The following is a 25,674-nucleotide window of genomic DNA, read 5'->3' on the forward strand; positions in this document are numbered from 1 at the left end:
TGGACTTGGGAATGTGAATCCTTTCCTCCAGCATGGCTTTGACCCAGGGCACAGCGTGGGGCTGGCACCCATGGCATCACCAAGGCGACCTGGCATCTGCCCCATCGCCATGCCCTGTCCCCTCCTTGGCTTTCCTGGCTGCACTGGGTATGCTGGTCCTCATCCTGGTGGCGTCCCCGTCCCATGTCCATCCCGCAGCCTTGCCGGCCCCACCAGCAGCGTTCTCCCGGCGTTGGCCCCAGCATGGCCGGATCCCGGCAGGAATGTGCTGGGGGGGCCCAGCCTCCTGCCCGCCCGCCAGCCACGACTTCCTCTTTTGCAGCTATTTAAGGTCGGTCTCAGCACGGCCCCCCCCAGCAGCGACTCGGCCATGGAGCGGATGGAGGTGACTGAGACCTTTGCTGGCATCTCCCTGCCTGGCCACCTCCACACCCAGGAGTCCCTCAGCTATGCCACAACCTTTGCCTTCCGCCCCACTGATGTGGTCATCGCCACTTACCCCAAATCAGGTGAGGGTCGGCAGGGCTGGGGGCCAGGAGGGGTTGGCAGGGACAGGGACAGAGGCGGGGGGGGGGGGGTAGGGGAGGCGGAGCAGGGTTGGGGATCCCCAGACTGGTGATGCAGGAGGGACAAGGAGGCTCTGCCACACAGCTCTCAGTTTGCTGGAGGGACTGGGAGCTGCCTGCGTGGCTGGAAGGCATCTGGGCTGGGTGCCAGCCCCTCCTTTGGTAGGGCCACCCTGGCCACCACACCCATTGCCACTGGTCCCTCAGCACAGCGCAGGCAATCCCTGGTCATCAACTGCCACTCTCCAGAATTCTGCCCTGCCCTACCCACTCTGGTCCCCACCCTGAGACTGGTGTGGCTGGTGGGGGCTCTGGGGCAGAGGTCCCACATGGAACTGCCAGCCCAGCTGCTGCCTGAAGGCTTTCAAAGCCATGCTGTGCCAACCTGTGCCTTGCAATGTCACGCCATGCTGCGCTGTGTCGTGTCATGCTATGCCACACCACTCCACACCATGCCACGGTGTGCCCCAGTGAGCTGTGCTTTGCCATGTTTTACTATGCTGTGCAGCACCATGCCAGGCTGTGCCCTGATGTGCCATTCTGTGCCATGTCATGCTGCACTGCATAGTACCATGCCTTGTAATGCTCTACCCTAACGTGCCAATCTGGGCCACGCTATGCCATGCTGTGCTGTGTCCCACAGTGCCTACGTGAGGCTGGCACTGTCCTGACTCCCTCTTCCCCAGGCACCACCTGGATGCAGGAGATCCTGACGCTGCTCTTCAGCCATGGGGATGTTGTGCCTGCCAAGACCATCCCCAACTGGGAGCGGGCACCCTGGCTGGAGCAGATCTACTTCAGGTCTGCGCTGCGGGACTCGGCCACCCCCCGCCTGCTCACCACCCACCTGCCTGCCCGTGTCCTGGCACCCTCCCTGCAGCACAGCAAGGCCAAGGTCAGGGGCACCGGCACAATCTGTGGGGAGCCCCATAGGTGGCTTCCTGTGCCCACAGGGCTTTCCACAGCCGGGGTGGATGCCAGGGGCTTTTGAAGTGGGATGTCCCCAGCCACGGTGCTGATGCCGTCCTCCCCCACAAGGTGATCTACGTGGCCAGGAATCCCAAGGACGTTGCTGTCTCATTCTACCACTTCCACCACCTGGCCAAGTTCTTGCCTGACCCTGGCTCCTTTGACACTTTCCTCACATGGTTCCTCGAAGGCACAGGTAAGGGCTGGGGGTGCGGTCCCTGAGGTCTCAGGACTCAGCTGTGGTCCCAGGACTCATCACCTACTGGCTCCCCCCAAGTGCACTACGGCTCCTGGTTTGACCACGTCAAGGGCTGGCTGGGCCAGCGGCACCTCCTGGACATCTTCTACATCACCTACGAGGAGATGCACCAGGTGAGCCCCACCACGTCCCTATCCCTGTCACCATTCCTGTTGGCTGCCCGGCACTGACCCCTGTGGCACAGGACCTGCGTGGCACGGCGCAGCGGCTCAGCACCTTCCTGGGCTGCCCGTTGTCACCGGAGACATTGGCAGCCTTGGAGCATCACTGCAGTTTTGCCACCATGAAGGACAACGCCATGGTCAACTACACCCTCATCCCCCCCGAGATCATGGACCACAGCCAGGGACGTTTCATGAGGAAAGGTGAGGAGGGAGGCCATGGGGATGGGACACGGGGCGGGGCTCGGCTCTGGCTGCAGCTGCCCTGTGCCCTCTCCCCCGTCCCGCAGGTGTGGTGGGCGACTGGCGCGACCACTTCTCCCCCCAGCAGAACGCTCTCTTCAACCAGCGCTACCAGGAGGAGATGGGCGACTTGGAGCTGCCCACTCGCTGGCCCATGGCCTGAGCGGCCACGGCGGGGGTCCGGGGGGCCAGCACTGCTTGCCCCTGCCGCGCACAACGTAGCTTCCCCTCTCCACTGACCCACATTGCGGGGGGGACACACAGCACACCCATAACTTAACTATGAGCCCAGGGGTGCGGCGGGGATGGAAAGCGGACACGGACTGCGCGACGCCTCCCCGGGAGCATGGGAGCCTGCGGCCCTTCCGTTCCCTGGGGCGGGGACGCGTGGCCGGCACTTCCCCTTTCCGCCAAGCCAGCCCCGAAGGAATAAATATTTATTGCGGTTGCCGCCCCAGCAGCTCCCGGGGTCCGGGGTGGGTACCGGTGGCGCAAGCGCTCGCTGTTATCGGAGTGGCATCAGGGTGGAGACCTGTCCCCAAGGACCTTATCGGCGATGGAGGGGCAGTGACCGAGGGGACGGTGCAGGGGACGTGGAGGGGTGCCAGGACTCGTGGTGGGTGACAAGGTGCAGACGAAAGGTGATGGAGTTTGCCCGTGGCAGCAAGGCGGTTCCTCCAGTGGCACATATGGCCTCCCAGAGAGCCCCCCGCCCCCCCCGATTCGGGGTCCTCACATCCTGCCTCAGTGCATCTTCTGCAGCTCCCTTCACATGCCCTCTGCACCCCCTCCCCATCTCTGCACTGCCTCATGATATCCTCTGCACCTCCTAACGTGTGCTGTGCCCCCACGATACCCCAGTCCAATCCTTCTGATGCCCTCTGCACTCCAGTGCTCCTTGGCTTGCCTCACTGTGACCCCCCAGTGTCCCCTGCCCTGGCCCCCAGCACCCACTTTCAATGTCCCCTACACCCTCATGCCCCACACTCCCCCCTGCTACACCCCCTCCTGATGCTTCCTGCACCCCAGTGCCCCCTCGTCCCTTCCCAGTGCCACCCCCCCGATGCCGCCTGCACCCTGATGCTCCCACCTCACCATGGTACAGTGCCCCATACACCCCAGTACCCCCCACCCTGCCCCAGTGCCTTGATGCCTTGGTGGGGGTCACAGGGCCCTGACCAGTCTGTCTGGATGCCTTCCTATGCCCATTTACCCTCCTGGGGTGCTGTGCCTACTCCCTCAGAACCCTGGGATACCCACCCCAGCCTCTACTCTGCCACCCTCCAAGGAATCCCTTCATGGAGTTTGGGAAGTGCAGATGCTGTCAATATTTAACCCCTGGCTTAATTAACTGGCAGCAACCAGCCTGGCACAGTGCCTGGGGCGGGGAGGTGAGGACTTGGCCCTGGTAAAAGCCAGAGCCCTCACCAGGGCTGGGCTGGGGGCAGGTGGTGAGACCCTCCCTAGGGATGCTGGCACTGGGGCATGGGGGTATAGTGCCCTGCCAGCCCTACCCTCTCTGCCAAGCTTACCACCCCTGACAATCCTGCCAGCCCTACCCTCTCTGCCAATCCTCTTTGTCAGTCCTGCTGCCATCCCTGCCCTGCTCATCTTACCAGCTCTGCCAACATTCCTGTATCTACCAAGCCTGCCAACTCTGCCAGCCCACCCTGCCCTGCCAATCCTGCCATCCTCTGCCAATCCTGCTATCTCTGCCAACTGTACCAACCTTACCAGGCCTGCCAGCCATGCCAACCCTCCCTGCCCTACCAACGCTCCTTGTCCTGCCAGCTCACTGGCAGCACTAGCCCAGCCTCATGGGGACAGCACCCACTCATAGGGCACCCAACTGGCCCCTCTGCTTGGGGTGCCAGGGCAGGGCCTTGCCCATGGCAGGGGCTGGCAGCCGCCGCGGGCTGGCTGGGCAGGTTTCCATGGCGACGTCCATTGGCATCCTGCTGTGAGCAGATGAATCAGGAGCTATAAATAGGCAGCGGATCAGGGCGGGCAGCAGTGCCAGCAGTGGGCACTGCCAAGGGGGCACGGTGCTTCAGCATGGCTGTCCTGGTGTGTGAGTGAGTGACTGCCCATGTGGGGACGGGCTGGCACTCCTCTGCCAGCACCCAGGGTAACGGCAGCATCCCCAGCCCTGGGGCCCAGGTTGGTGGCATCCCTGTCCCATGGTGGGCTTGGGTCACACCACACCCAGGTGGGTGTCACCTCCCCAGGGGCATCTGCTGGCACCAAAATGATGATACAGAGCGCATGGCGCAGGGCAAATGAGAAATGGCACACGGCACAGGACAGTTGGCAGCAGTGAATACACCTGGCATTTGGCACAGCAAGCAGCACATGGCACTCGCTGTGCAGCACGAGGCAGTGGTGTGGCACTGTGCCCAGTGTGTGGTACACAGCACATGGCACAGCATGGCACATGGCACACAGCATGCAGCACACAGCACATGACACATAGCAAAGCATGTGGCACATGGAACATGGCCCCTGGCACATGGCACACAGCAGAGAGTACCTGGCACAGGGGCTGGCACATGACAGAACATGGAGCACATACTGTGAAGCATGCAGTGAACAGCACAAGGCACAAGGCATGGCATACGTGGCACACAGTGTGTGGCACATGGCTTTTGGCATGTGGCACACAGCAGAGGGCATAGCATGCAGCAATATCAGCACATGGCACATGTGGCACACGGCACACAGCGCATGGCATACGGCCCACGGTACATGGCACAAAGCAGCTGACAGGTGGCATGTAGCACACTACATGGCACACAGTACGTGGCACATAACACATTGCATGGCACACAGTACATGGCACACAGCACATGGCACACAACATGTGGCACAGCACACAGTATGTGGCATATAGTACATGGCACACAACACATGGCACAGCACGTGGCATGTATCAGATAGTACACGGCACAGGGCACATATTATGCAGCACGTGGCAGAGGCAATGTGCCAGGCAGGAGGAGGGCACAGGCACTGCCGCCCCTCCCACTCTGTGCCCTGGATTTTGGGGCCATGGCACAGCAGGGCAGCTGCTCCAGCACTGCCTGAAAGCCGCAGCTGCTCCTGGGTACCCGCGCCTCCAGCGTGCCAGCAACAACCGCCCCCTGAACACACTGGCACTGGAGTGCCTGGTGGCACTGCCCATGCTGCTGGTGGCACTGCCCATGCAGCTGGTGGCAATGCCTGGGTGGCAGCTGGGGACCACATGCCTCTCATTTGCTCTTGCCGCTGGTGTGGTGGCGTAGTGAGTGGCACGAGTGGTGAGGAGCTGCCTGGCCCCCTGCCCATGCCCCTCTAGCACCCAGCACCCCACATTGGCACCTAGAGAGCAGCAGCATGGGCACAGGGCTGGTCACTTTATTGGGGGTCCTCTGAATGCCAGGGGGGGTCATCATGCAGCCACCAAACAAGGTCACAGTGACAGAGAAGCTGGGACCAAGGGGACAGTAGGGACAGGCTGTGGGGCACAGACCACCAAGACCACTCTGGGCACCCCTGGGCATCGCTGGGGGGGTGTCCTTTACTAGGGCACCCAGATGTCCCCAAGTCCTCGTCTAAGTGCCAGCAGGGGGACACCGGTGGCTTCTGGTGAGGGACACTGGTGGCTCCTGGCAAGCAGGGGTCTCTGGTGGGCCTGGGACCCACTGGGGACACCTGTCTGTGCCCATGTCACACCAAGGGGAGTGGGGGCATCACTGGGGTGAGCTGAGATTGGCATCAGGGGCATCGTGGGTCTGGGGACAGCGTGGGGGGAAGGCCTTGTAGCTGTAGTACTCCACAACCTGCTTGGGCACCTCTGCCAGCACACACTTGGCCAGGGCTGTAGGGGATGCCTGCGGGATGGGGACAGTGCAGGGGACAAGTGAGTCAGGAGGACTGTGGCACCGGGGTGAGGTGAGGTTTGGTCATGGTGTGGGGACAGAAGAGAGGTGGGGGACAGGAGGGGATGTGACCTGATGCTGGGTCCTGGCATGGGGACAGAAAGGGGCCAGGAGGGGTGGAGAAAGAACAGAAGAGGATGAGAGGGGTCAGGAGGAGACAAAAGGGGATAGGAAGGGTCAAGAGAGGGCCAGGAGGAGATGAGAGGAGCAGGAAGTGACAGGAAGCAACAGAAGGGATCTGGAGGGAACAAGAATGGGACCGAAGTGAGACATAAGGGGATGGGGGATCAAGAGGGGACAGGAGAGGATGGGATGGGTCGAGGGGAAGGGATGAAAGGGGACAGGGGAGGATAAGAAGGGCCCAGAGGAAAGGGGAGGGAGCAGGAAGGATCAGGAGGTGACAGAAGGGGCCGGGGGGTGGCGGGATGTCCCCCCAGCGCCCCACTCACGTTCTTGAACTCGCGGAAGGGCACGAACTGGACGATGTCGCGCAGCACAGGCTCGCCCTTGGGGGAGCGCAGGACGCCGTCGTCCCCGTCCAGGATCTGCATGTCGGTGAAGTCGGCGTTGCCCACCCCGACGATGATGATGGACATGGGCAGGTAGGAGGCGCGGACGATGGCCTCCCGCGTGTCCGCCATGTCCGTCACCACGCCGTCCGTCAGGATCAGCAGGATGAAGTATTGCTGGGGGCACACACACGCGCAGGGCTGCTTCGGTGGCGCTGTCCCAAGCCTGGGTTGCAGCTTGGCGGCGGCCACAAGTGGCACAAGTGTGCCAGGGCTCGGCCTGGAGCCCGCCGGTACCCACCGAAGCCTCCTTGGTCCTCTCCTCGTCGGCTGCCACCCGAGCCACCTTGGAGATGATGGGGGCCACGTTGGTGGGGCCGTAGAGCTGGATTTTGGGCAGGCAGCTCTGGTAGGACTCCACCACACCCTGGATTCCTGGTGGGGGTAATGCCAGCGGTAAGGGAGCGACACCAAGCTCTGGCATGGGGTAGGGGACGTGGAACTGGCCTCACCAGAGCTGGCCTCACCTTCACACTCATCGTTGTCAGGGTTGAAGTTGATGGCAAAATCATGGGAGACCTGGAGGGGGAGAAGGGAGAGGGCATCCACTGCTTGCCCACCCACACACCCACAGTTTCTAGCACCTGCTGAGCTCCACGGGAGTCAGGGATGAGGTTGTCCAGAGGGATGAGGGCATCCCTGGTCACCCCTTACCTCATACTTGGGGGGAATCCTGGCACCAAAGCCCAGTGCTGAGAACTTCTTATCACTGCAAAGGAAGAGGTGTGAGGAGCTCCAGTATCAAGGTGGCCACCACCAAAGTATCCTGGCCCCAGGGTGACCATCACCAGGATGTCCTGGGCTCCTGGCCCTGGTATGGCCCATCACTGGCATGCATTGACCTCAAGGTGGCCATCCCTGGGGTCCCCTGGCCCTGTGGGACCCACCAGCACAACCAACCTGTCATAGTCCTGGCAGATCTCACCCACGGCAACCAGCGCCTTGAGGTACTCGTTGGGCTGGTAGGGGTTGATGTAGTGCAGGGAGCAGCTGTTTCGGGGGTCCCCATTGGAGGCCGTGAAGTCGATGGCCACCTGGCAGTGGGGGGGTGGCAGTGGTGAGGGTCCCCTGCAGCAAGCAGGGCCACCAGCATGCCCCTGCTGCTTTGGGGTAAGGGGGGCGCTACTCACTGTGAAATGGATCTGGCAGCCACCCATGATGTAGTCCAGGAAGGAGTAGACCCTGTGGATCTTCCAGATGGATCCACATCAGCAAGTCCTGCCCCACACTGCCCCACAGCAGCCAGGCACGGCATGGCATGGCACAGCTTGGCACAGCTGGGCATGCAGGCGCTCACCTTCAGGTCCAGCAGCACCACGACCCCCGAGTTCTTGTAGTTGCGCTTCTTGAGCTTGTACTTGGGGTTCATGCAGTCCCACTGCACCTGTGGCACAACACTGCTGCCACCCCAGCCCCAGGGCACAGCCCCACTGCTGGCACCCTACGGCAGACCCCCAGGCCTACAGCCCCATGACCCCACAGCCCCAGAAACCCACAACCCCACAGCTCCATCACCCTCTAGCCCTACAACCTCATAGCCCCGCAGCCCCGCAGCCCCACAGCCCCATTATGCTCCAGTCCCACAGCTCCATAACCCCACAGCCCCATTATGCTCCAGTCCCACAGCTCCATAACCCCACAGCCCCATGGCTCCATGACCCTGCAGCCCCACAGCCCCAGGGTGCAACCACATTCTCCACAGGCTCCAGCCAGCCTCAGGTAATTGTCCCCAGGTAGCTCAGACCCAACGTCCCTTTCCCAGAGAGGGGGGCAGTGAGGGGAGAACAGCCCCAAACGAGAGAAGAAAGTGGGGGGTGAGGCAGGCAGCGCAGAGGGGTGAGCCCATGTCCCCACATCCCCACACCCACCTTGTTCTCCCCCATAGCCTTCTGCATCTCCTCGAAGGTGGTGAAGAACTCCCCGATGAAGTCGTGCTTGCCACGCGAGTCGTAGTCCCACACCACACACTATGATGGGGAAAACACTCAGCCCAGCTGGGCAGCATCAGCCTGGGAGGGGGCACACCCATGGCCCCCCAAAAGCCCCCTCCCTGGCATCCTCTCCAGTGGCTTGAAGTCCCCTTAACATTGTCCATTTGGGGCTGTGAGGAAGCTGAGGGACACATGCCCTTGGGTTCCCCATCACTCTTCCTCACCCTCAGCTTCCTCTTCTCCTCACAGCTGCAGAGCGAGTTGAGAGAGACCTTGAAGGGCTCCCAGATGGGGCTCAGGTTGTTCTTCACCACCTGCACAGTGAGCAAAGGGGCTCAGAGGGGCTGGGCAGTGGGCATGGAGCAGCTGAGGGTCGGCCCCTGCCCGGTGCCTCACCTCGGTGCGGTACACCAGCTGCTCGCTGCGGTCGTCGTCGATGCGGTAGATCTCCAGGAAGGGATCTGACTTGCTGAAGAGGTCCTGAAGGAGAGAGGATAGACCACCTGCCCTGCCCACCCTGCCCACCCTGCCCGCAGTGCCCAGCTCACCTTGTCATCCAGCTTCTTGGCACGGAAGGCGAGCTCCACGTAGCCGTTGTTCCCCGAGATCTCCTCCGAGATGACCTGCGAGTCACCAGCGGGGCTTTAGCCTCCCGTCCTCCCGCCCACGTGGGCAGGGCGGTGGCCTGGGAGGTGACAGGGTGCCATGCACCCCACCCTGGCACGGCCATGACCCCCCCAGGGTGGCCAGCAGACATCAGCAAGGACCCTGAGCCTAAAAACCTGGGTGGCAGCTAGATGAAATCAAGGGAAGTTGAGTGCCACTGGGGACCCCTACTCAATGCCCCTCACTGCAGTTTGGTGTCCCCCTGTTCACCTAGCTCAGTGCCACCCACATGTCCCAGCTCAGTGCCAACCCAGGGTCTTGACTTGATGGCACCTGCTTGTCTCAGCTTGGTGCCACCCCAGGGTCCTGGCTTGCTGCCACTCATGTGCCCCAGCTGGGTGCCAACCCAGGGCTTTTGCTTGGTTCCATCCCAGGGTGCCAGAATTGTGCCACCTGCTTGTTGCAGTTTGCTGTCACCCCAAGGTCCTAGCTTGGTGCCATCTGCTTGGCCCTGGCACCAGCTTGCCCCAGCATGATGTCACTCCAAGGTCTCAGCTTTGTTCCACTCACATACCTCAGCTTTCTGCCACCCCACAGTCCCAGGTGGCTTGGTGCCACCCGCTTGCCCCAGTTTAGTGCCACCCCAGCGTGCCAGCTCGATGCCACCCCACCCTGCTCACCGTGATGGTGGACTTGCCGGCGAACTTCCCATACTTGAGGAACAGAGGCTTCGTCACCCGCTTCTGTGCCACGATCTGCAAGGCCTGAGGAGTCAGGGGGGAGTCACAGCCAGCTGGCGTCCCGAGGGCGAGGGGACGTGAGCTCACCTGCCCCACGGTGCACTCCATGCCCCCCAGGAAGTCGTCGTCGTGGGTGCCCACGCCGGCGTGCCCGTGGCTGTCGTACACCTCGAAGCGCAGCTTCTGCACCTCCTCGAAGTAGTAATCCACGGTGAAGATCTTGGCGAAGACAGGGTTGAGGTTGCTCTTGATGACCTCGCTGCGGTCCACCTGCACAGAGGGAGCTCATCTGGGGGGCAGTGGGCCCAGCACTCGGCTCAGGGATGGGCACAGGGCCAACGGAGCTGCCCAGCCGTGCCAGAGCTCACCCAGAGCTGGGTGTAGGGATGCATGAGCCCAGAAGCAAGGGCATGGGGGTGCCAGGAAGGACCAGTCCTGAACCAGCAGCTACTTACCTGTACCAGTTCCCAGGTGAAGAGCGTCTGAAGGTAGCCCTGGCACTGGCTCAGGCTGGGACCTGTGCCCACAAGGCTTCCAGCCCTGCCAGCTGCTGGGTCCCAGGGGCATCACTCCCTGAGGACCTTGGGGCAAACCCCTGCAGGACGGTCTGAGGGGCACTCTAGCACTAGACCACTCTGCTACAGCTTCACTCCAGCAGGAGTGATGGGCTGGTGCCCAGGATGAACCCCTGTGCCCCCACCCTGGGCTGGGCAAGGATAGGGTTCACTACCCAAGGGCCATAATGGTCCTGGCAGGTGGATAGGTTCTTAGTGTCCCCTTGGCTGTGCTGGCAGTGGGCACTGAGCAGCTTCCAGGAGCCACCCCCACCCCCTGTCCCTGCCAGTGTTGACTCAAAAGGATGCATCCTGGCCAGGGCACACTGCCAGCCCTGCCAGGCCCCTGCCCACCACCTGCCTGGTCCAGCGACATCTGCTGAGCCCACACCACTGTGGTTCTGGCAGGGCCACACCGTGCAGCTCTGTGCCTCTTGCATGGGCACTGCCAGCCCCACAGTCCTGTCATGAGGCTTTAGGTTCTGGTCACCTCCAGTGCCAGCCCCTGCCAGTGTGTCTGGTGCTGCTTTAGCTGTTGGATCCAGAGGACAGCAATAGATCCAGCTTCAGCCACCATCTCAGGTGGGCAGAGGAGCATTGGTTGGCAGGGACAGGGAGGGGACAGCTCAGAGTCTCTTGAAAAGGGGCCCAGGAGGGTCCCTCTCGCCTCTCACATCTGACCCTTGCATGGCACAGCAAGGCACGAAATGGCATAGGATGGCACAAAACATCACAGCATGGCACAAAACATCATGGCATGGCACATCATGGCACACAGGGCGTGGCGTGGCATGGCACAGTAGGGTACACCTGTCTCACCGTGGCACAGCCCTGGGAGCCAGAGCCCACAGCTGGCACACAGCCCCTTGCCAACCACCCTGGTGCCAGTTCTGGTGAGTCGATTACACGGAGAGAGATTTAGTGCTAAATCTGCCGGCTGAGCAGCGGCGATTAGTGAGCATGGAGCTGAGCTGGGAGGGAGTGATGGCAGGGAGCTGTGCCAGCTCCAGTGCCAGCTCCAGCCCTGGTGCCAGCCTTGGTCTCAGCCCCAATGCCAAACACAGTTCATGTTGGTCCCAGCCCCAATGCCAAACACAGTTCATGTGGGCACCAGAACCCCACAGTGCCCACCCTGATCCTACTCTGAGCTACCAGCCCCGAGCAGGGGAAGACCAGACAACAAGCCCTGAACCACCCCAGGGGTGGCCAAGGTGTCCCTTTGCCCTGGTCTGGGGCACTGGAGCCATGCCCCCACATCAAGGGCACTCTGATCCCCAGCCCTGACACAGCTGTGGAGCCCTGGGGAACGTGGTCCCACCAAGGTGTCTGTGCTGTCTCCATGTGTCCCACAGCATCCTGCCCTGCCCCATGAGCCCTGTGCCCTACACCTTGCCCCTTGCTCTTCATCCTGCACCCCCTTTTCACTGTCTCCTGTCCCCTGTTCTGCAGCCTGCACCCCAAACTGTAAGCTCTGCACCTTGTATCCAGCATCACCCATGTGCATCCTGCACCTCGCTTTCAACATCTCCTGCACCTCGCTTTCAACATCTCCTGCTCCCTGCACCCCACTCTGCATCTTTTGCATCTTGCACCGTTCTGCACTGTCTCCTCCCTGTGCCCTGTTCCTCACCATCTCCTGCACCCCATCATCTCCTGCACCCTGCACCCCACTTTTCATCTCCTGCATTCTGCTCTGCATCCTGCATCACGCTTCCTGCTGTCTCTCGCACCCCAAGATCTCCTGCACGTTGCTCTGCACCCTGCATCCTGCTCTCCACCATCTCCTCCACCCCACCACCACCACCTTTTGCACCCCATTCAGTGTCTTCTGCTCTGTCTCCTTCCCACGGGCATTGCATCCACCCTGGAGCTCTCTCTGCTCCTGTCCCCATCCCAGAGACACAAACCCTGCACCCAGCCCCCTGCACCCAGCCCCCTGCACCCAGCCCCCTCCATGTGCCTGTGCTCCCATCCAGCCCCTGTCCCGCTGTGGTGGGTGCTCCCCAGCTTCCTACCTCCATCCACTGGCCCTGGGACTGCATCAGCAGCAGGACGCAGGGGTCCGACTTGTTGAGGGTGTCGCGGTCCAGGAGGTGCTTACAGCTGACCCGCAGCTCCACCTTGGAGAGGACAGCCAGCGGGGCCTGGGGGGCCGCCTCGGGCACCTCGCCCATGGTGCCTGTGGCACGGTGGGCGGCCGGGCGTGGTGGGGGACAGGCGGCCCCGTGGGCGAAGGGCATGTGGGGTGAGTGGGGCGCCAAGGGTGGCCGCTGCCTTTGTTGCCGTCAGGGAGCCGGCTAGGTGCCCGTCATGCCCCGGGCACGCCGCCCTTGGTGCCAGGTGTGGGGCCAGAGCCCAGGAGCGTGGGGTTGGTCAAGTCAGTGGTGGAAGTGAGCTCTGGCGGGGCGCTTTGGTGCGTGGAGGGGGCGCTGGCGACCTCTCTGAAGTGGGGCGAGTGGTTCCAGTCCCAGTGGCTCCAGCAGGCCCTGTGAGGAGTCAAAGCACCGTGGGGTGAGCCGGGGCTGGATCAGCCTTCGCAAGGCTGCCTGCATGCCCCCAAGTGCTAGCCAGTTCCGTGGACGCTGCTGTGCCCCCATTCGCCCAACCGGGGCTGCCGCGGGGCTGTTCCCAGCCCTGGCCCAGCCCCATGCCAGGAGCAGGATGTGTCCCAGAGGGAAGGGACACCCCAGCCGGGGTAGGAGGCTGTGCAGGAGTGGGGAGCTGCGCAGGCAGCCCTGGACCCTGCACCCCAGGGTGCCTTCCCTGGTGCTGGGGAGCAGAGACGACTCCTGTTCCTGCAGGCACTGGGCAGGGCTCACTGGTGAGGGCAGTGGGGATGCCAGGTCCGTTTACATGCTATTGGTAGTGCCAGCCACGTCCTGCTGCCCCAGACAGGGCTGGTGGCAGCCCGGGGTGATGGCAGGAGCCACCCTCCACACCAAAGCTGGTGACATCCAGGAGATGCTATGTGACCGGGGGCTCTGTCAGCCCCACCTTGGGGCTTGTCTCCCCAGATGCAGCCCTCAGGTGCTGCCCAGCTCAGGCTGGTGAAGGGACAAAGCACCTCCTGCCCCCCAGCTTGCCCATGTCCCGGTGTGCCCAGCCTGCCCAAAGTTTCCCAATAAAGTCCCACAGTGCCTGGGCCCGCCCTGGCACATGGTGCCCCAGCTGCAGTGGGCATGACATCCCCTTCCCTGTGAACGTAGGCACCCCTTGGCATGCCCCAGTGGAAGGGACACCAGCTCCCACCCTTCCCGGCCGCCCTCCTCACCTGGGTGCCAGTGGCTGGCCAAGGACTGGGGTCGTTGTGCCAGCTGATGCCGGTGTGCCAGCCCGAGCTGCCGGTGTGCCAGCCCGAGCTGCCGCCGCTGCCACCTCCACACAACTGACTCAAGCTGCAGTTCGGGAACGGAGCCCTAAGAGGGAGACGACAAGCTCCGTTAACTGCCTCGCTGCCGGTCCCCGAGCAGAGCCCACCCGTGGGCACCGGGGCAGAGAGCGGTGCCCGGCACTGCTGCCTGTGCCTGGCAGGTCCTCCCACTCCAAGACAGCCCTCCACGGCATAACCCTCACTCCCAGCACCCTTTGCCCTCCCCAGCTGCTCCTCATACAGTGCTCGAGGCCCGCCCTGGTCCCGACCCCTCAGCCTAAGGCTGGGATGCCCCAAACCTGCCCGGTGCCCTCCCTGCATGCCAGAGCACCCAGACCCACACCCCACGCACGCAGAGTCCTGGGGTTGCCCATCCAGGGGCTGCCCCAGCACCCCCCACCCAAACACATCACCCTTCCCTGCGGAGCTGTCAGCTCGGCTCTGTGCTTGATGATGTCATTAGCCCATATTTGGAGGGATTAAAATGCAGATTGGGCTAATGAGGGAGGGCACTGCACGGGCCCGGGCACCAGGAGCTAATCCCGGCAGAAATAGGCCACCCACCGTGCCCACTCCTGCCGCAGCCCCATGGCACAATGGGGCAGGAGGCAGGTGAGCCACGGTGGGACACAGGATGAAACCACAGCGGGGCTGAGACAGATGAGCTATCCCCAACTCCGTGCTGGGCAGCCCTTGCCCCTGTGTTTGGGCATCTTCAGGTGCAGGGCTATGCCAGGGCTCCAGCCAGTGCCTGCCCCAGCACCTGAATGCTCCGTGGTGTCCCAGCCCCAAGCTGCTGTCACCCAGCTGCCGACAGGTACCAACGACTCCATTACCAGGCACGGCCAGGCTGCAGAACCAGCCCAGAACTGAGCCAGCAGAGGGGCTGGCTGAGTGCTCCCCACCGTGGGATGGAAGCCACCAACACTTCCCATGCTCCATCACAGCGCCCCTGCATCAGATTCCTGTCCTGGAATCCTCAGCCAGGAAGATAGGGCAGAGCCCCCAGCCCCTTCTCCAGCGGGCTCCTTGCTGCTGTCATGAAAATACTTCCCTGGAGAAATAGTTTTATAAAGTCCAAGTGACCATTAGCCAGGAGCTTTTCCAAGGAACAGGAGGAAACTGCCTCACGTTCCACCAGGGGAGGTTGAGGTTGGACAGGAACAACTTCTTCCCCTTGTGGGCTGTCAGGGGCTGGCTCCATCCACCCAAGGCAGGGTGGTTCAGGGAAGGGTTTCAAAGCCAGAGATGTGGTGACAGTTAATGGTTTGACTCGAGTTTAAAGGTCTATTCCACCCAAAAGGTTAGTGCACAGGCTGAAGCTGCGGCAGCCCAGGTGATGTCCAGCAGTGGGACTGCTCCCCAGACACCAGCCCGTTCCTCCAAAGGAGGGATCTCCCACCTATAGGAAGGGCTGCAGCCTGGGTACAGAGCAGGCACTGCCCTGAGTGAGGCTTGCAAATGCCCAAAACACAATGAGCACCTACAGGTAACACCCATCATGAAAAACCAGAGGAGGCTCTGCCTGCTCAGGGAAAGGGTTTCCCCAAAAAAGCCCCCAGCTGGCCATGCCAGCAGCCCCTGAGCCCTGGAAAGATTCCAGGCCAGGTTATTTGGGGCTCTGAAGAACCCACTCCAGCTGCAGCTATCCCTGCTGACTGCAGGGGGGCTGGACTACATAAGTTTTGAAGTTCCTTTTAACACAGACCAGTCCATGGTTGTATGGTAATCGTGCTTGCATTTGACTTCGAGCAGCAAGGGTCCTTACCCACCCAAACCAGTCTGAGACTCCCAGTGGGAAGAGACCAGGCGGTGGTGGAGGAGGCCCTGAAAGAGGCAGGCAGCACAGGAACATCGACCCCAAGCAGAGCCCCACTCCTGTTTTTACACTTTTTTATTGAGAGCTGGAGGGAGCACAGTTCATTTCTTCTTCTCCACATCCTGTTCTGCTGCTTCTTTGGCGCGTTTGGCTCGGATCCCGAAGAGCCGGGCGTTGGCCCGGGCCATGCGCAGGCTGGCGAAGGCTTTGAAGTTCTTCTCATCTTCGGAGATGACACGGGCCTTCTCCCGCTTGAAAACCTGGTGGGAGAGAGCAGCACACAGCCAGGCTGCACATCAGAGGATGTATTTAAGGCTCCAGGCAATTAATCTCGCCGGGTTCCCAGCACTAAAGGCGGGAGGCTGACAGAACAGAGCGTTTGTGCCATCTACAGGCCTTGCCCTGGCTGCGCCAGGGACCTCGTTTCAACCCATTCCTTGTTCGTCAGCACAAGACCAGAAGGTCCCAGGGGAGAAAAAAAAAACCAACAAAAGCACACAAGCCCAACGAGAAATATGAGTCAGGTCTGTGGCACAGCATCCACAGCTCCTTTCGGAAGCAGCAAAGGGTTTGGAGATCAATGGTGATGACGAAGCCTCCCCACAAGCCACATTTCACAGGTACAAGCTTCTGAGAAGGCACAAGAGCACCAACAACCCCAGAGGAGCCTGCCTGAAGGAGTCAGGCTGAGCACAGATGCACACTAGAGATGTTCACACCTGCCTCAACCTGTGCCCACAGAGGAGTTGTCTGATTTGGGGGGGGTTATTGTGTGGGCTTCCCAGTGTCCTCCTCCAGACAGAGCACACGCTGATGCTTCTCCCACGTGACTCTGGGCAGAAGCAGGATACATGTAGCATCATTCCCAACCAACACATCTTGACCTTACACTGGCTCATGGATCTCCCTCTGGGCCCAGAAACAGAGCTCATGAGGTAAGGACTTCCCTCAGTAAGCTGAGTAGATCTCCAAGTAATTAGTTCTTCACTCTGCCCTGCAACTCTGAGGAAGCGAAGAGATCTTGGCACAGGTAGGATGGGCCTGACCTGCTCCTGGTTGGGTTTTGGTTTTGACCCAGCACGGGAAGCATCTGGAGACATCAACCCTGAGTTGTACAACAGCATGAGGAGGACTCTCTCCATGAAGTGTCAGTTAGGGATGTGGTTTAGTGGTGACTTATGGTTGGACTCAGTGATCTTAAAGATCTTTTCCAACCTAAATGATTCCACATCACCCAGAGAAGATGGTGTAGCTACACTTACATTCTTGATGGGCATGACGGGTCCGGTGAGCTGAGTTGCCATCTTGAGTTCCTCAGGCTGTGTAATGAGATAAAAAACATTGTTTAGAACCCAGCACTGAAACCATCTGAGGCAGTACCTTGGGTGAAAACCTGCCTTGCTTGAGTCCCAAGCTATTGCAACACCATGGCGCTGCACAACAAAGATCCCGGTTGGAGGTCAGATGGTTGATTTCAACTAAAGTTTCAAACAGTATTCCAGACATGAGGAGCGGTCTCTGCTGCTACAGGAGCTCCAGACCCTTCCTCCTTTTCTCTGAAAGCAGCCCCAGTATGGTGGGCTCCACCAGTTCCACTACAGTGAAGGGGCTCAGTGCCAAAGATGTTCCAGAAGATGGAGGACAGCTCTAGCACAGATCCTCATCTCATGACTTGCACCACCCCATGGACAAAGCCAAGCACAGACAACTTAGCTCTGGATCCTGCCAAGACCTGGACAAAAAGCATTTTTGTGTGTCAACAGCAACCATCTTCTCAAGACTTTCACTTAACTACTCCACTGAAGAGCTTCTCCTCACCTTCCTCACCCTCTCTGTGTAGAAAGAATTCCATGTGGACTTTTAGAGCCACAAACTGATTTGGGTTGTAAGGAACCTTTAAAGGTCACTTTTTCCAACCCCCCTGCAGTCAGCAGGGACATCTGCAACTAGAGCAGATTGCTCAGAGCCATAAGCAACCTGACCTGGAATGGTTTCAGGGTTAGGGCATCTCCAACTTCTCTGGGCAGCCTGGGCCAGTGTCTCACCACCCTCAACATAGAAATTGTTCAGCTCTTCTGACAAGGCCCAGAGATCCCGTCCAAGCCCCACCACGGCAGGATTCAGGGATACCACCACTGGAGCCAGCCCCATGGAGCATTTCCAGCAAGCAAGTACTCACAGAGCTGTCTCCCTTCTTGGGCATTGCTGGCTTCCGTGGGAAGAGGATGAGTTTGGAGCGGTACTCCTTCAGCCGCTGCACATTGGCCTGCAGGGACTCCGTGGACTTGTTGCGCCGCCGGGGATCCACCGAGATCCCGATGGTCCGAGCAAACCTCTTGTTAATGCCAGCCAGCTGAGGAGAGAGCAGACAGTGCCACAGCTTCACCAAATCCCAGCACAGGGGACTGGAGTGACCTCTAGAGACCACCCAGTCCAAGGCTCCCACTAAAGCAGGGTCACCCACAGCAAGCTGCCCAGGATCACAACGTCCAGGTGGGTTTGGGATACCCCCAGAGAAGAGTCCACCACCTCTCTGGGCAGCCTGCTCCAGCACCCTCACAGCAAACACATTCCTCCTCCTGTTCAGGTGGAACCTCCTGGGCTCCAGTTTGGGCCCACTGTCCTCTGCCTGAAAGAGCAACTTGGTGTCTGCATTTTAAATGCTTCAAACATTCCCCCAGGCCTCCATTGTTGCTGCAGCTGGATTTCCCCAGGAGAGCAAAGTGGTGGCGGGGGGGCCCTGAGTAATTACAAGGGGGACATGTAAACCCTGAGACACGAGAACTGAGCACAGGGATAACTTCAGTTCCCCAAGTACTGTAAGCTCTTCTTTGTAATCATCTCTTAAGCACAAAATAACCTCCTTTTCTGTTTGGGGACAAACAGCTGTGCACCGTTTTGTGTCCCACTGTTACTCAAAAATTAAAGAAAACTCGAGTAATGAAGCATTTGGCATCCAAAAGAACAACCTGCCTGCCTCAGCACACTAATTGCAGTTACAAATGTTTTAATTAGACACTAAACAACACACCAGAGTCTGCCCACAAGCATGGCTGCCTAGTCCTGCCTGCTGGAGAGGTTCTCCAGCCCACCAGAGCCCAGCTTTAAGAGCTCAACACACCTGAGGAGATCAGAGAAGGGCATCCCTGAGTGAATGGAGGACACTGGACACTTCCCATAGACTCATCTATGGCATGGGAACAGCCACAGGTGTTCTGTGAGGCTGAGAGACCTGGAGCTGTTTAGCCTGGAAAAGAGCAGACTGAGAGGGGATCCTCTCAATGCTCAAGGTCCCTCCCACCCCCACGGTGCTGGAATTCTGGGAAAGTTTTGCTCCTTGCCCCAGTTCTCTCAGACACAAGCTGAGCATGGTTTGCTTGTCCCCACAACACAAACAGGCTCATGCTGGATGAAATACTTAGGATTATCAGAAACGTTTCACAAACCCTAAATAGTTCATAAGAAGCTGTCACTTGGTTGGGACTTTTTTTTTTCTGACTTTCATAAGTTAAGGAGGCTCCATGAAGGCCCTTCCTGAACCCACAAGTGATGGAATTTGAAGGGGCAGTCTGACCAGACAAACCAACATGTACTTTCCAAACCACACACTCACTTCACAGCTAAAGGAAAGACACAACCAGTATTCCCTGCCCTCCCAAGCATCGCCTACACCAGAGCCACCAGCAGCAGCTGTCCCACCCTGGCTGGGCCAGCGACAATGCAAACACCACAGCAAGTCGCTTGGATGTTGGCCACATACAGAACAGGACAGCCCAGCTCACACTCGGGGTTAGTTTGATGGTTAGTTTTTGTACTCACCTTAAGCTCTTCCAGGCTGAAGCCTCTGCCAGCACGGACTTTCTTGTGGTACCTGATGGTTGGACACCTCACTATAGGTCGGATGGGCCCAGCCACGGGCCTGGGAGCGATACGGCGAGCCTTGGCCTGGCGAGCTTTCCTCCTGGGAGGTTGGAGGGCACAGCGATGAGGAAAATGACATTTCTGGTGGCTGGGTCACTCCCACACCGCCTGGTGACCTCCCCTGCAAGAAGGCACCTCAGAAGCACGGGCCCGGTGGCTGGGGCTGATCCCTGCTCCTACACAACAGCCGCAGTCATCAGGCAAACATGGGTTCAAGGGAATCATCAAGGTGGTGCAGCGATTCCGGAGATGTCTCATCACTTGACTGCGGCTGGAAGTGCTTGACCCTGCCCAGAGACCCTAGAGGAGCAGCTGGCTGCAGTCCCACGTTCTACAATCACAAAACGGTACGGGGTGGAACAGCTCTCTAAAGATCATCTAGGTTGGGAAAGACCTTTAAGATCATCGAGTCCAATCATTCTGTAACCCTACCAAGCCTGACACTACCCCAGGTCCCTCGGCATTGCATCACTGTATCTTTTAAACAACTCCAAAGGAAGAACGAGGGAGTAACTTAACATAAAGACGTGGTACTTCAGTTCCCTGCCAGCCCAGGACAAGAGCATAGACAACTCCCCAGCAATATGAGCTACAGCAGGAGGCAGCCGGTGAGAGCGTACCCAAGGAAGCCGGGCCCAAGAAACCCGAGCGACAGGGACTCACCTGCGGATCTTGCGAGCGGGCTGATTAAACCATGTGGCCACTCGCCGCTGCCAGTCCTTGTGGAAGTGGGGCTTCAGGATCATGCCATTGCGGCTGGGCGCCATGGCTGCTGCAGCCTGCGGATACGGTAAAGGCTAAAGGCGGCTGTCGGGGTACCGGGGCTGTGGGGCCTTCTCCCGGTGACCACGCCAGGGACCCTTCGCCAGCCCCAGCGCCACCAAGGGCAGGCCCGGCCGCCCAGTGGAGGCCCATGCCCAGGCCGGGCCCTTGTCAGCAGCCCCTTCGCGCCCAGATCCAGCCTACAGCCCTCAGCCAGGGCCCTGAGCGGCCCCAAGGCCCAGCCCGGCCCGAGGCCCGGTCCCCGGCGAGCGGATGGCGGTGGATGAAGCTCCCCGGCCACGGCAGCGTTCAGACTCACCTCCCGCCAAGGCAAATGGCCGACCGGAAAAGGAAGCTGCTGCACGGAGCACGCCGGAAGTGCGCCGGGCAATGGGCAGTGCCCCGAGGACGGACCAATGAGGGCGCTGGCAACGCCTGGCAGGGCGTCACCACGCCCACAGCAAAGATGGCGGCACCTTAAAGGAGCCGCGCGCACCCAGCCACGGAGGCAGCCGCGGCGCTGCCAGGGGCGAACGGAGCCCGCTAGCAGGATCCCTCTAAGGGGGTGGGGTGGGGACGGGGCAGACAGCAGAGGCTGCTACATCTCGGCCCAGCTCCTCCAACCCAGGCTGGACACATGCCTCGGGGGGTGGGATGAACACAGGACAGCAGGCACACTGTCCCCAGCTCCTGTGAGGGACCCCTCTTTCCTTTTGTACTCACACGGGGTTCTGAACAGGGTTCTGCCACTGTCCCCAGTTTAAGATGGGCAGCAGGAGAGGGCTCAGGGGACCACCACCCACACTGGCAGAGATCTGGCAGCTCCTGCAGCCACACCAGGCCTGAGCTGGGAGCAATGGTGTGCTGTGGCTATAGGGGATGCACCCCAGAAGCCACTGAGGACCCTTGCATTGTCCCATAGGCATCACAGATGTCCCCCTACGCTTCGCAGAACTGAATGCAGCAGGGAAAAGGTTTATTGAGGCAGCCCAGAACACAGCCACGACTTAAAAACAAACAAACAAGAAAACATCAAAGAATGAACTCATGGAGAAACAAACAAGTTTGGAGCAAGAAAATACAGGCAGCAGTGTCACAAATGTTTGAAACTTCTGCCCCTGAAGGCAAAGGACATCACCCCACCAGCACCAAGACAGCCCAGGGAGGGCTGAAGGTGGTGCACGTGCAGGTGGCTCTGTGCTGGGACATGGCTGAGAACATCTCACAGGACGTCCTCCTCACCATCAGCAGGGAAACAAGAGGCTCTCTGTGGTGAACAGGAGCCTGAGGACTGGGATTTGAGAGCTGTCAGCAACCTAGCTTGTGTTGGGGTCTCCCAGGTCACAGCAATCCTCCTGGAATAACCCAATCCTCCCTAAGGCCAGAGCCCACCAGGCACCGGCCATTGTTTCAGCGCTTTCCCCGATGAACGGCAGGCAGCCGTGTCATCGCTGCTTGTTTTGCAAGAGCCAGGAGAAGGGAGGCAGAGAACTGCCAGCTCTCTCCTAAGCCTTCCCAAGGGACACACCTACTTCTCCTCAAGGGCTTCAGAGCACCCCTCCAGCTCCTCCAGTTGTGTCAGTCTTTCACATCTACACTGCTAACTCCCAGCCTTGCACTGTGGGGTCACATAGGGTTCTGCACAGATTTTCTTCCCCCTCTGCTTGCCAGACATTATAAAACTGAATCTGAAGTTCTTGTCCAGGGAGAAGAAAACCCTTGCCCTGGACAACTGCACAGCTCTAAGCTTCAAGCATGCCAGAACATTTCTCTGTGTGTTGACATACTCTACAAAGACAGCAGGCCATTATGGACAGTTTATTCTGGTGAAGTCTGCTTCTCAGTTTCTGTTTTACATTCAGCAGCAGAGACTTTCAGAGGTTACAGCAGAGTCACACAAGAACTACACCACCTCAGAGCCTCACAGGGGTTTCACAACACTGATGTGGATAGCCCTGCTCTCCTGCCACATCACACAGCATAGAGGGGTGGCTTACAAGGACTCCACGGGATCTTTCACCCTCCGGAACATGTACACCACCCCTGCATGCAAGGAATCTTTCCAGTGGATCAGACTTACCCAGCTCCTAATCACCACAACCCTGCTGAGAATCAATTTCAGCATCCTGAGGAGTTCTCCTTCCTGCAGGGAAAAGCTCGTTAGCAAAGCCAACATAGCCAGCCCTTCATTTTTGGCTATCAGCAGCACAGAGTCTTCCCTGCTCATTTATCTTTGATCCTGGAGCTGAAAAGGGAGAGGGTCTGTGTCTAAGAGAAGCCCCTAGAGTCCTCCTGTTTCACATCAGGAGTGGGTTTCACACTGGTCTCAGGCGTGGTTCTTCCTCCTCCTCGTGGTTTGGTGGCTGCTGGGGCATTTCTTCATCTCTGGTGTCTTGCTTGTCTCTCTCTGCTTGAAGCCAGCTCTGAGGAGCTATCATTTTCTTGGGCCCATAGGGTGGAGGCCCAATCAAAGCTTCAATGTCATCATAATTTATCACTTCTTTCTCCAGGAGGGCATTGGACAGCTAGAAAGAATAAATAAGGCATAATGAGGCACAGGGTTGAAAAACAACCTCCCTGAACTGATCTGAACTCTCCCTGACAGCTCAGACCTCAACATCTGGCCACAGCACGTGCTGCAGCCCATGAGGAGCAGACCCCTGGCTACCACCCCGCAGATGGGGTGACCTCAGACCCTGCTGGAGCCAGCATAAAGCTCTTCAGGCTGCTGGCACCTTTCAAGAGAGCTTTTGGCCAGGAACACCCAGTATGACTGAAGGAGCCATTGGGTGAGTCAGAACTCCAGGAACACTCAGAGAAGTGCCCTTCCTGCCATCATACCCACACCTGTGGCCCTGCCTACGGCGCCAAAAGAGCAGTAAATGAGACCACAGTCAGCCCCACAGCCCTCCCTTGCACACACAGCGATAACAATGAGCTGTCTGTTCCTGCAGGCATGGGCTGAAGGTCATCAGCAGTTCCTCTGCAGAGAAGTTGAATTGTCCAGCCCCTCCACCAGCACTTGAGCAGCAGGTGGCTGTCAAACATGGAACTGCTCCATTCTAGCGACAAGCAGCGACACACTGGCCTGGCACCCGAAACATTTACTCTGCAGATACTTTGGCTTGACTTAAAAGTTGCTCTGTGATGAGCCTCTAGCAAACATCTGAGGGCTGTTAAAGGAACACGTCAGAAGAGAGGCGGCCTGTGGAGAGCAGCTCCTCCCAGGGCCTGTCTTAGAGCGCTCCCAGGGCACTGTCCTGTGGGCAGCGCTGTGACAGCCTGCAGCAGGGTGTCTGAACAAGCAAGCTCTGGCTACCTCCCTGCACACAGGAGGCCTGCCATTGTGTAGCTGAAGGGGATTTTGTTGTTGTTGTTCTTTGTTGAACAGGAAGATTTGAGGAAAAGAATTTGAATAGCAAAATCATTTTGGTTTGGAAAAGACCTGCAAGAGTCCAACCCTTAACCCAGCACTGCCAGGTCACTGCTAAAACATGTCCCACAGCACATCTACATGGATTTGAAACCCCTCCAGGAGTGGAGACTCCACCACTGTCCTGCACAGCCTGTTCCAGGCCTTGACAACCCTCAAGGGGAACAAACTGTTCCTCATGTCCAACCTAAACCTTCCTTGGGGCAACTGGAGGCCATTTCCACTTCTCCTGTCACTCATTCCTTGGGAGAAGAGACTGCTCCCCACCTGGTTCCAACCTCCTTTTATGGAGCTGTAGAGAGCCAGAAGGTTCCCCCTTCAGCCTCCTCTTCTCCAGGCTGAGCAACCTCAGTTCCCTCAGCTGCTCCTTACAAGACTTGTGCTCTAGACACTTCAGCTTCAGGCAGAGAGCAATTCATGCGACCCCAGGTTGACCTCTTGTCATTCTGGATATTTTAGACTGGAATGGTGAAGGAAAGATCCCTGAAGATACAGAGTACTGTAAGGCAAGTGTGACTCAGCTCAGAGCAATGGGTGCAGAGCTCCTGGCAGACAGATGGGGACATGCCACAGTGACAGGCTAGGGAGACTGTCAGGACAGAGAGGGGAAAGAGGCCACGTGGTGGTCCCATCCCTGGAAGTATTTCAAAGCTATGGGGATGCAGTGTTGAGGGACATAGTTTAGTGGTGACCTGGCAGGCTGGGTTAACAGCTGGACTCAATCTTACAGGTCTTTCCCAACCTAAATGACTGATTCTACTACTCTCTGCTGGAGAAGACCTGTGGCCTGCTCCTAATTTGAGGGATAGGCAGTGAACAGCCACTCATTCAGACATGAGCCCCAGTACTTCCACTAGAAGACCTTCTGGGACTACAGAGACACTGCCACAGCTGAGTTGCAGAGCACAAAGCAGCAAGGCAAGAAGCACCACTTAAGAACCCAACAAAGCCCACAAACAAACTCTTCCAACTTACTGCTTGCAGCTTCTCCCTGTTCTCCAGTAGGAGTTTTTCTGTGCGCCTGTAAGCCTGAGCCACCAGGACTTTGGCTTCCTAGAAGAAAAATAGTAAGGAGGAGTTTGGAGCATAGGTAGCAACAAACACAACAAGGATAGAGAAGGAGAGCACTTGAAGGATGGAACCTGCAAACTGAGCCAGGCAGGGAGTGGTTGCCATCAAAAGAAAATACAAACAGACCACGTGGAAAGGCAAAGGAGCATTCCTGACACAGAACAGTGAAGGTCTGCACAAGCTCAGCTCTTCAGCAGGGTCCCAGCTGATGGGAAATGCAGCCTAAAGAGGCTGTTCAGCACCAGAAGATGCAGCTCAGCACAAATCCCTTGGAAGCACAACCACAGTGCCACAGCACCAGAGGGGTTTTATTTCCAGCTATTTTATTTTTCTACTAAGGCAACGGTTTCTGCAGCAATGAAGCCAAACTTCCTGACAGAACAGGCTAATGTTTGACAGTCTGGTTAGAAAGCCCTTCTGATCTAGACAGTGGAGACATTTAAATGATGCAGCTCAGACTTGAAGACACAGGTTTCTTGTAATCCAAGCATTCCATCACCATGCTCAGACAGACACAGGAATCCTGAGGGCCTGGAGAGACTTCATGCAGCAGAAGCTTTCTCTAGTTTGGTACCTGTCCTCAGTTCCACAATCACCCCACCAGACTCCCCACATTATTCCTTCTCCCAGGAAAGCATTTCTCTCACTCTCCAGCCACCACTGGGCATCATCTGTCACCCTGAAGCTCACCAGGCTTTTGTCCCTGCTGGAACCACCACTGCAGCCTTCACGGTTTTATGCACTGCAGCTCTGGGCAGCACACTGCTGTTGGGCTGCACTCAC

At 58.8% G+C, this 25,674-nt stretch overlaps 4 protein-coding genes and 1 non-coding gene across 5 annotated transcripts in view; 1 reads left to right on the forward strand and 4 right to left on the reverse strand.

Annotated features, from left to right (window-relative positions):
• The first annotated feature begins 368 nt into the window (after nucleotides 1-368).
• Nucleotides 369-2,706, forward strand: LOC137447329 (sulfotransferase 2B1-like). The gene is made up of 6 exons (XM_068150757.1): nucleotides 369-509; nucleotides 1,253-1,461; nucleotides 1,605-1,731; nucleotides 1,813-1,907; nucleotides 1,979-2,159; nucleotides 2,246-2,706. Exons 1-6 carry the CDS (start codon nucleotides 371-373, stop codon nucleotides 2,359-2,361), a joined length of 867 nt encoding a protein of 288 aa, XP_068006858.1. The 5' UTR covers nucleotides 369-370; the 3' UTR covers nucleotides 2,362-2,706.
• A 2,871-nt stretch (nucleotides 2,707-5,577) lies between these two features.
• On the reverse strand, nucleotides 5,578-15,711 carry CPNE7 (copine 7). Its single transcript, XM_068150753.1, has 17 exons — nucleotides 15,654-15,711; nucleotides 13,787-13,931; nucleotides 12,531-13,001; nucleotides 10,049-10,231; nucleotides 9,902-9,976; nucleotides 9,164-9,238; nucleotides 9,012-9,095; nucleotides 8,840-8,929; nucleotides 8,553-8,651; nucleotides 7,982-8,068; nucleotides 7,815-7,874; nucleotides 7,585-7,718; nucleotides 7,339-7,393; nucleotides 7,152-7,203; nucleotides 6,926-7,059; nucleotides 6,565-6,801; nucleotides 5,578-6,067 (listed from the first exon to the last, which is right to left on the reverse strand). Exons 3-17 carry the CDS (start codon nucleotides 12,753-12,755, stop codon nucleotides 5,927-5,929), a joined length of 1,731 nt encoding a protein of 576 aa, XP_068006854.1. The 5' UTR covers nucleotides 12,756-13,001; nucleotides 13,787-13,931; nucleotides 15,654-15,711; the 3' UTR covers nucleotides 5,578-5,926.
• A 50-nt stretch (nucleotides 15,712-15,761) lies between these two features.
• Nucleotides 15,762-20,779, reverse strand: RPL13 (ribosomal protein L13). The gene is made up of 6 exons (XM_068150759.1): nucleotides 20,707-20,779; nucleotides 20,289-20,404; nucleotides 19,524-19,665; nucleotides 17,884-18,057; nucleotides 16,967-17,023; nucleotides 15,762-15,964 (listed from the first exon to the last, which is right to left on the reverse strand). The coding sequence occupies exons 2-6, from the start codon at nucleotides 20,390-20,392 to the stop codon at nucleotides 15,806-15,808; spliced, it is 636 nt and encodes a 211-aa protein (XP_068006860.1). The 5' UTR covers nucleotides 20,393-20,404; nucleotides 20,707-20,779; the 3' UTR covers nucleotides 15,762-15,805.
• LOC137447432 (small nucleolar RNA MBII-202) lies at nucleotides 19,804-19,884 on the reverse strand. The gene has a single exon (XR_010988867.1). It is a non-coding gene; the product is annotated as a small nucleolar RNA MBII-202 (small nucleolar RNA).
• Nucleotides 20,780-21,346: 567 nt separating the features above from the next.
• SPG7 (SPG7 matrix AAA peptidase subunit, paraplegin) overlaps nucleotides 21,347-25,674 on the reverse strand; it is a 39,449-nt gene continuing 35,121 nt past the window's right edge. The window contains exons 16-17 of the mRNA XM_068150748.1: nucleotides 24,796-24,873; nucleotides 21,347-22,912 (exon numbers count right to left, since the gene is read on the reverse strand). Coding sequence (XP_068006849.1) covers nucleotides 22,703-22,912; nucleotides 24,796-24,873 — 288 coding nt within the window. The 3' untranslated portion in view covers nucleotides 21,347-22,702. The remainder of the gene's footprint in view (nucleotides 22,913-24,795; nucleotides 24,874-25,674) is intronic.

This window comes from Melanerpes formicivorus, unplaced genomic scaffold, assembly GCF_026170545.1.
Source record: "Melanerpes formicivorus ecotype bairdi unplaced genomic scaffold, bMelFor1.0.p_v2 SCAF_20, whole genome shotgun sequence".
Taxonomy (NCBI): Eukaryota; Metazoa; Chordata; class Aves; order Piciformes; family Picidae; genus Melanerpes; species Melanerpes formicivorus.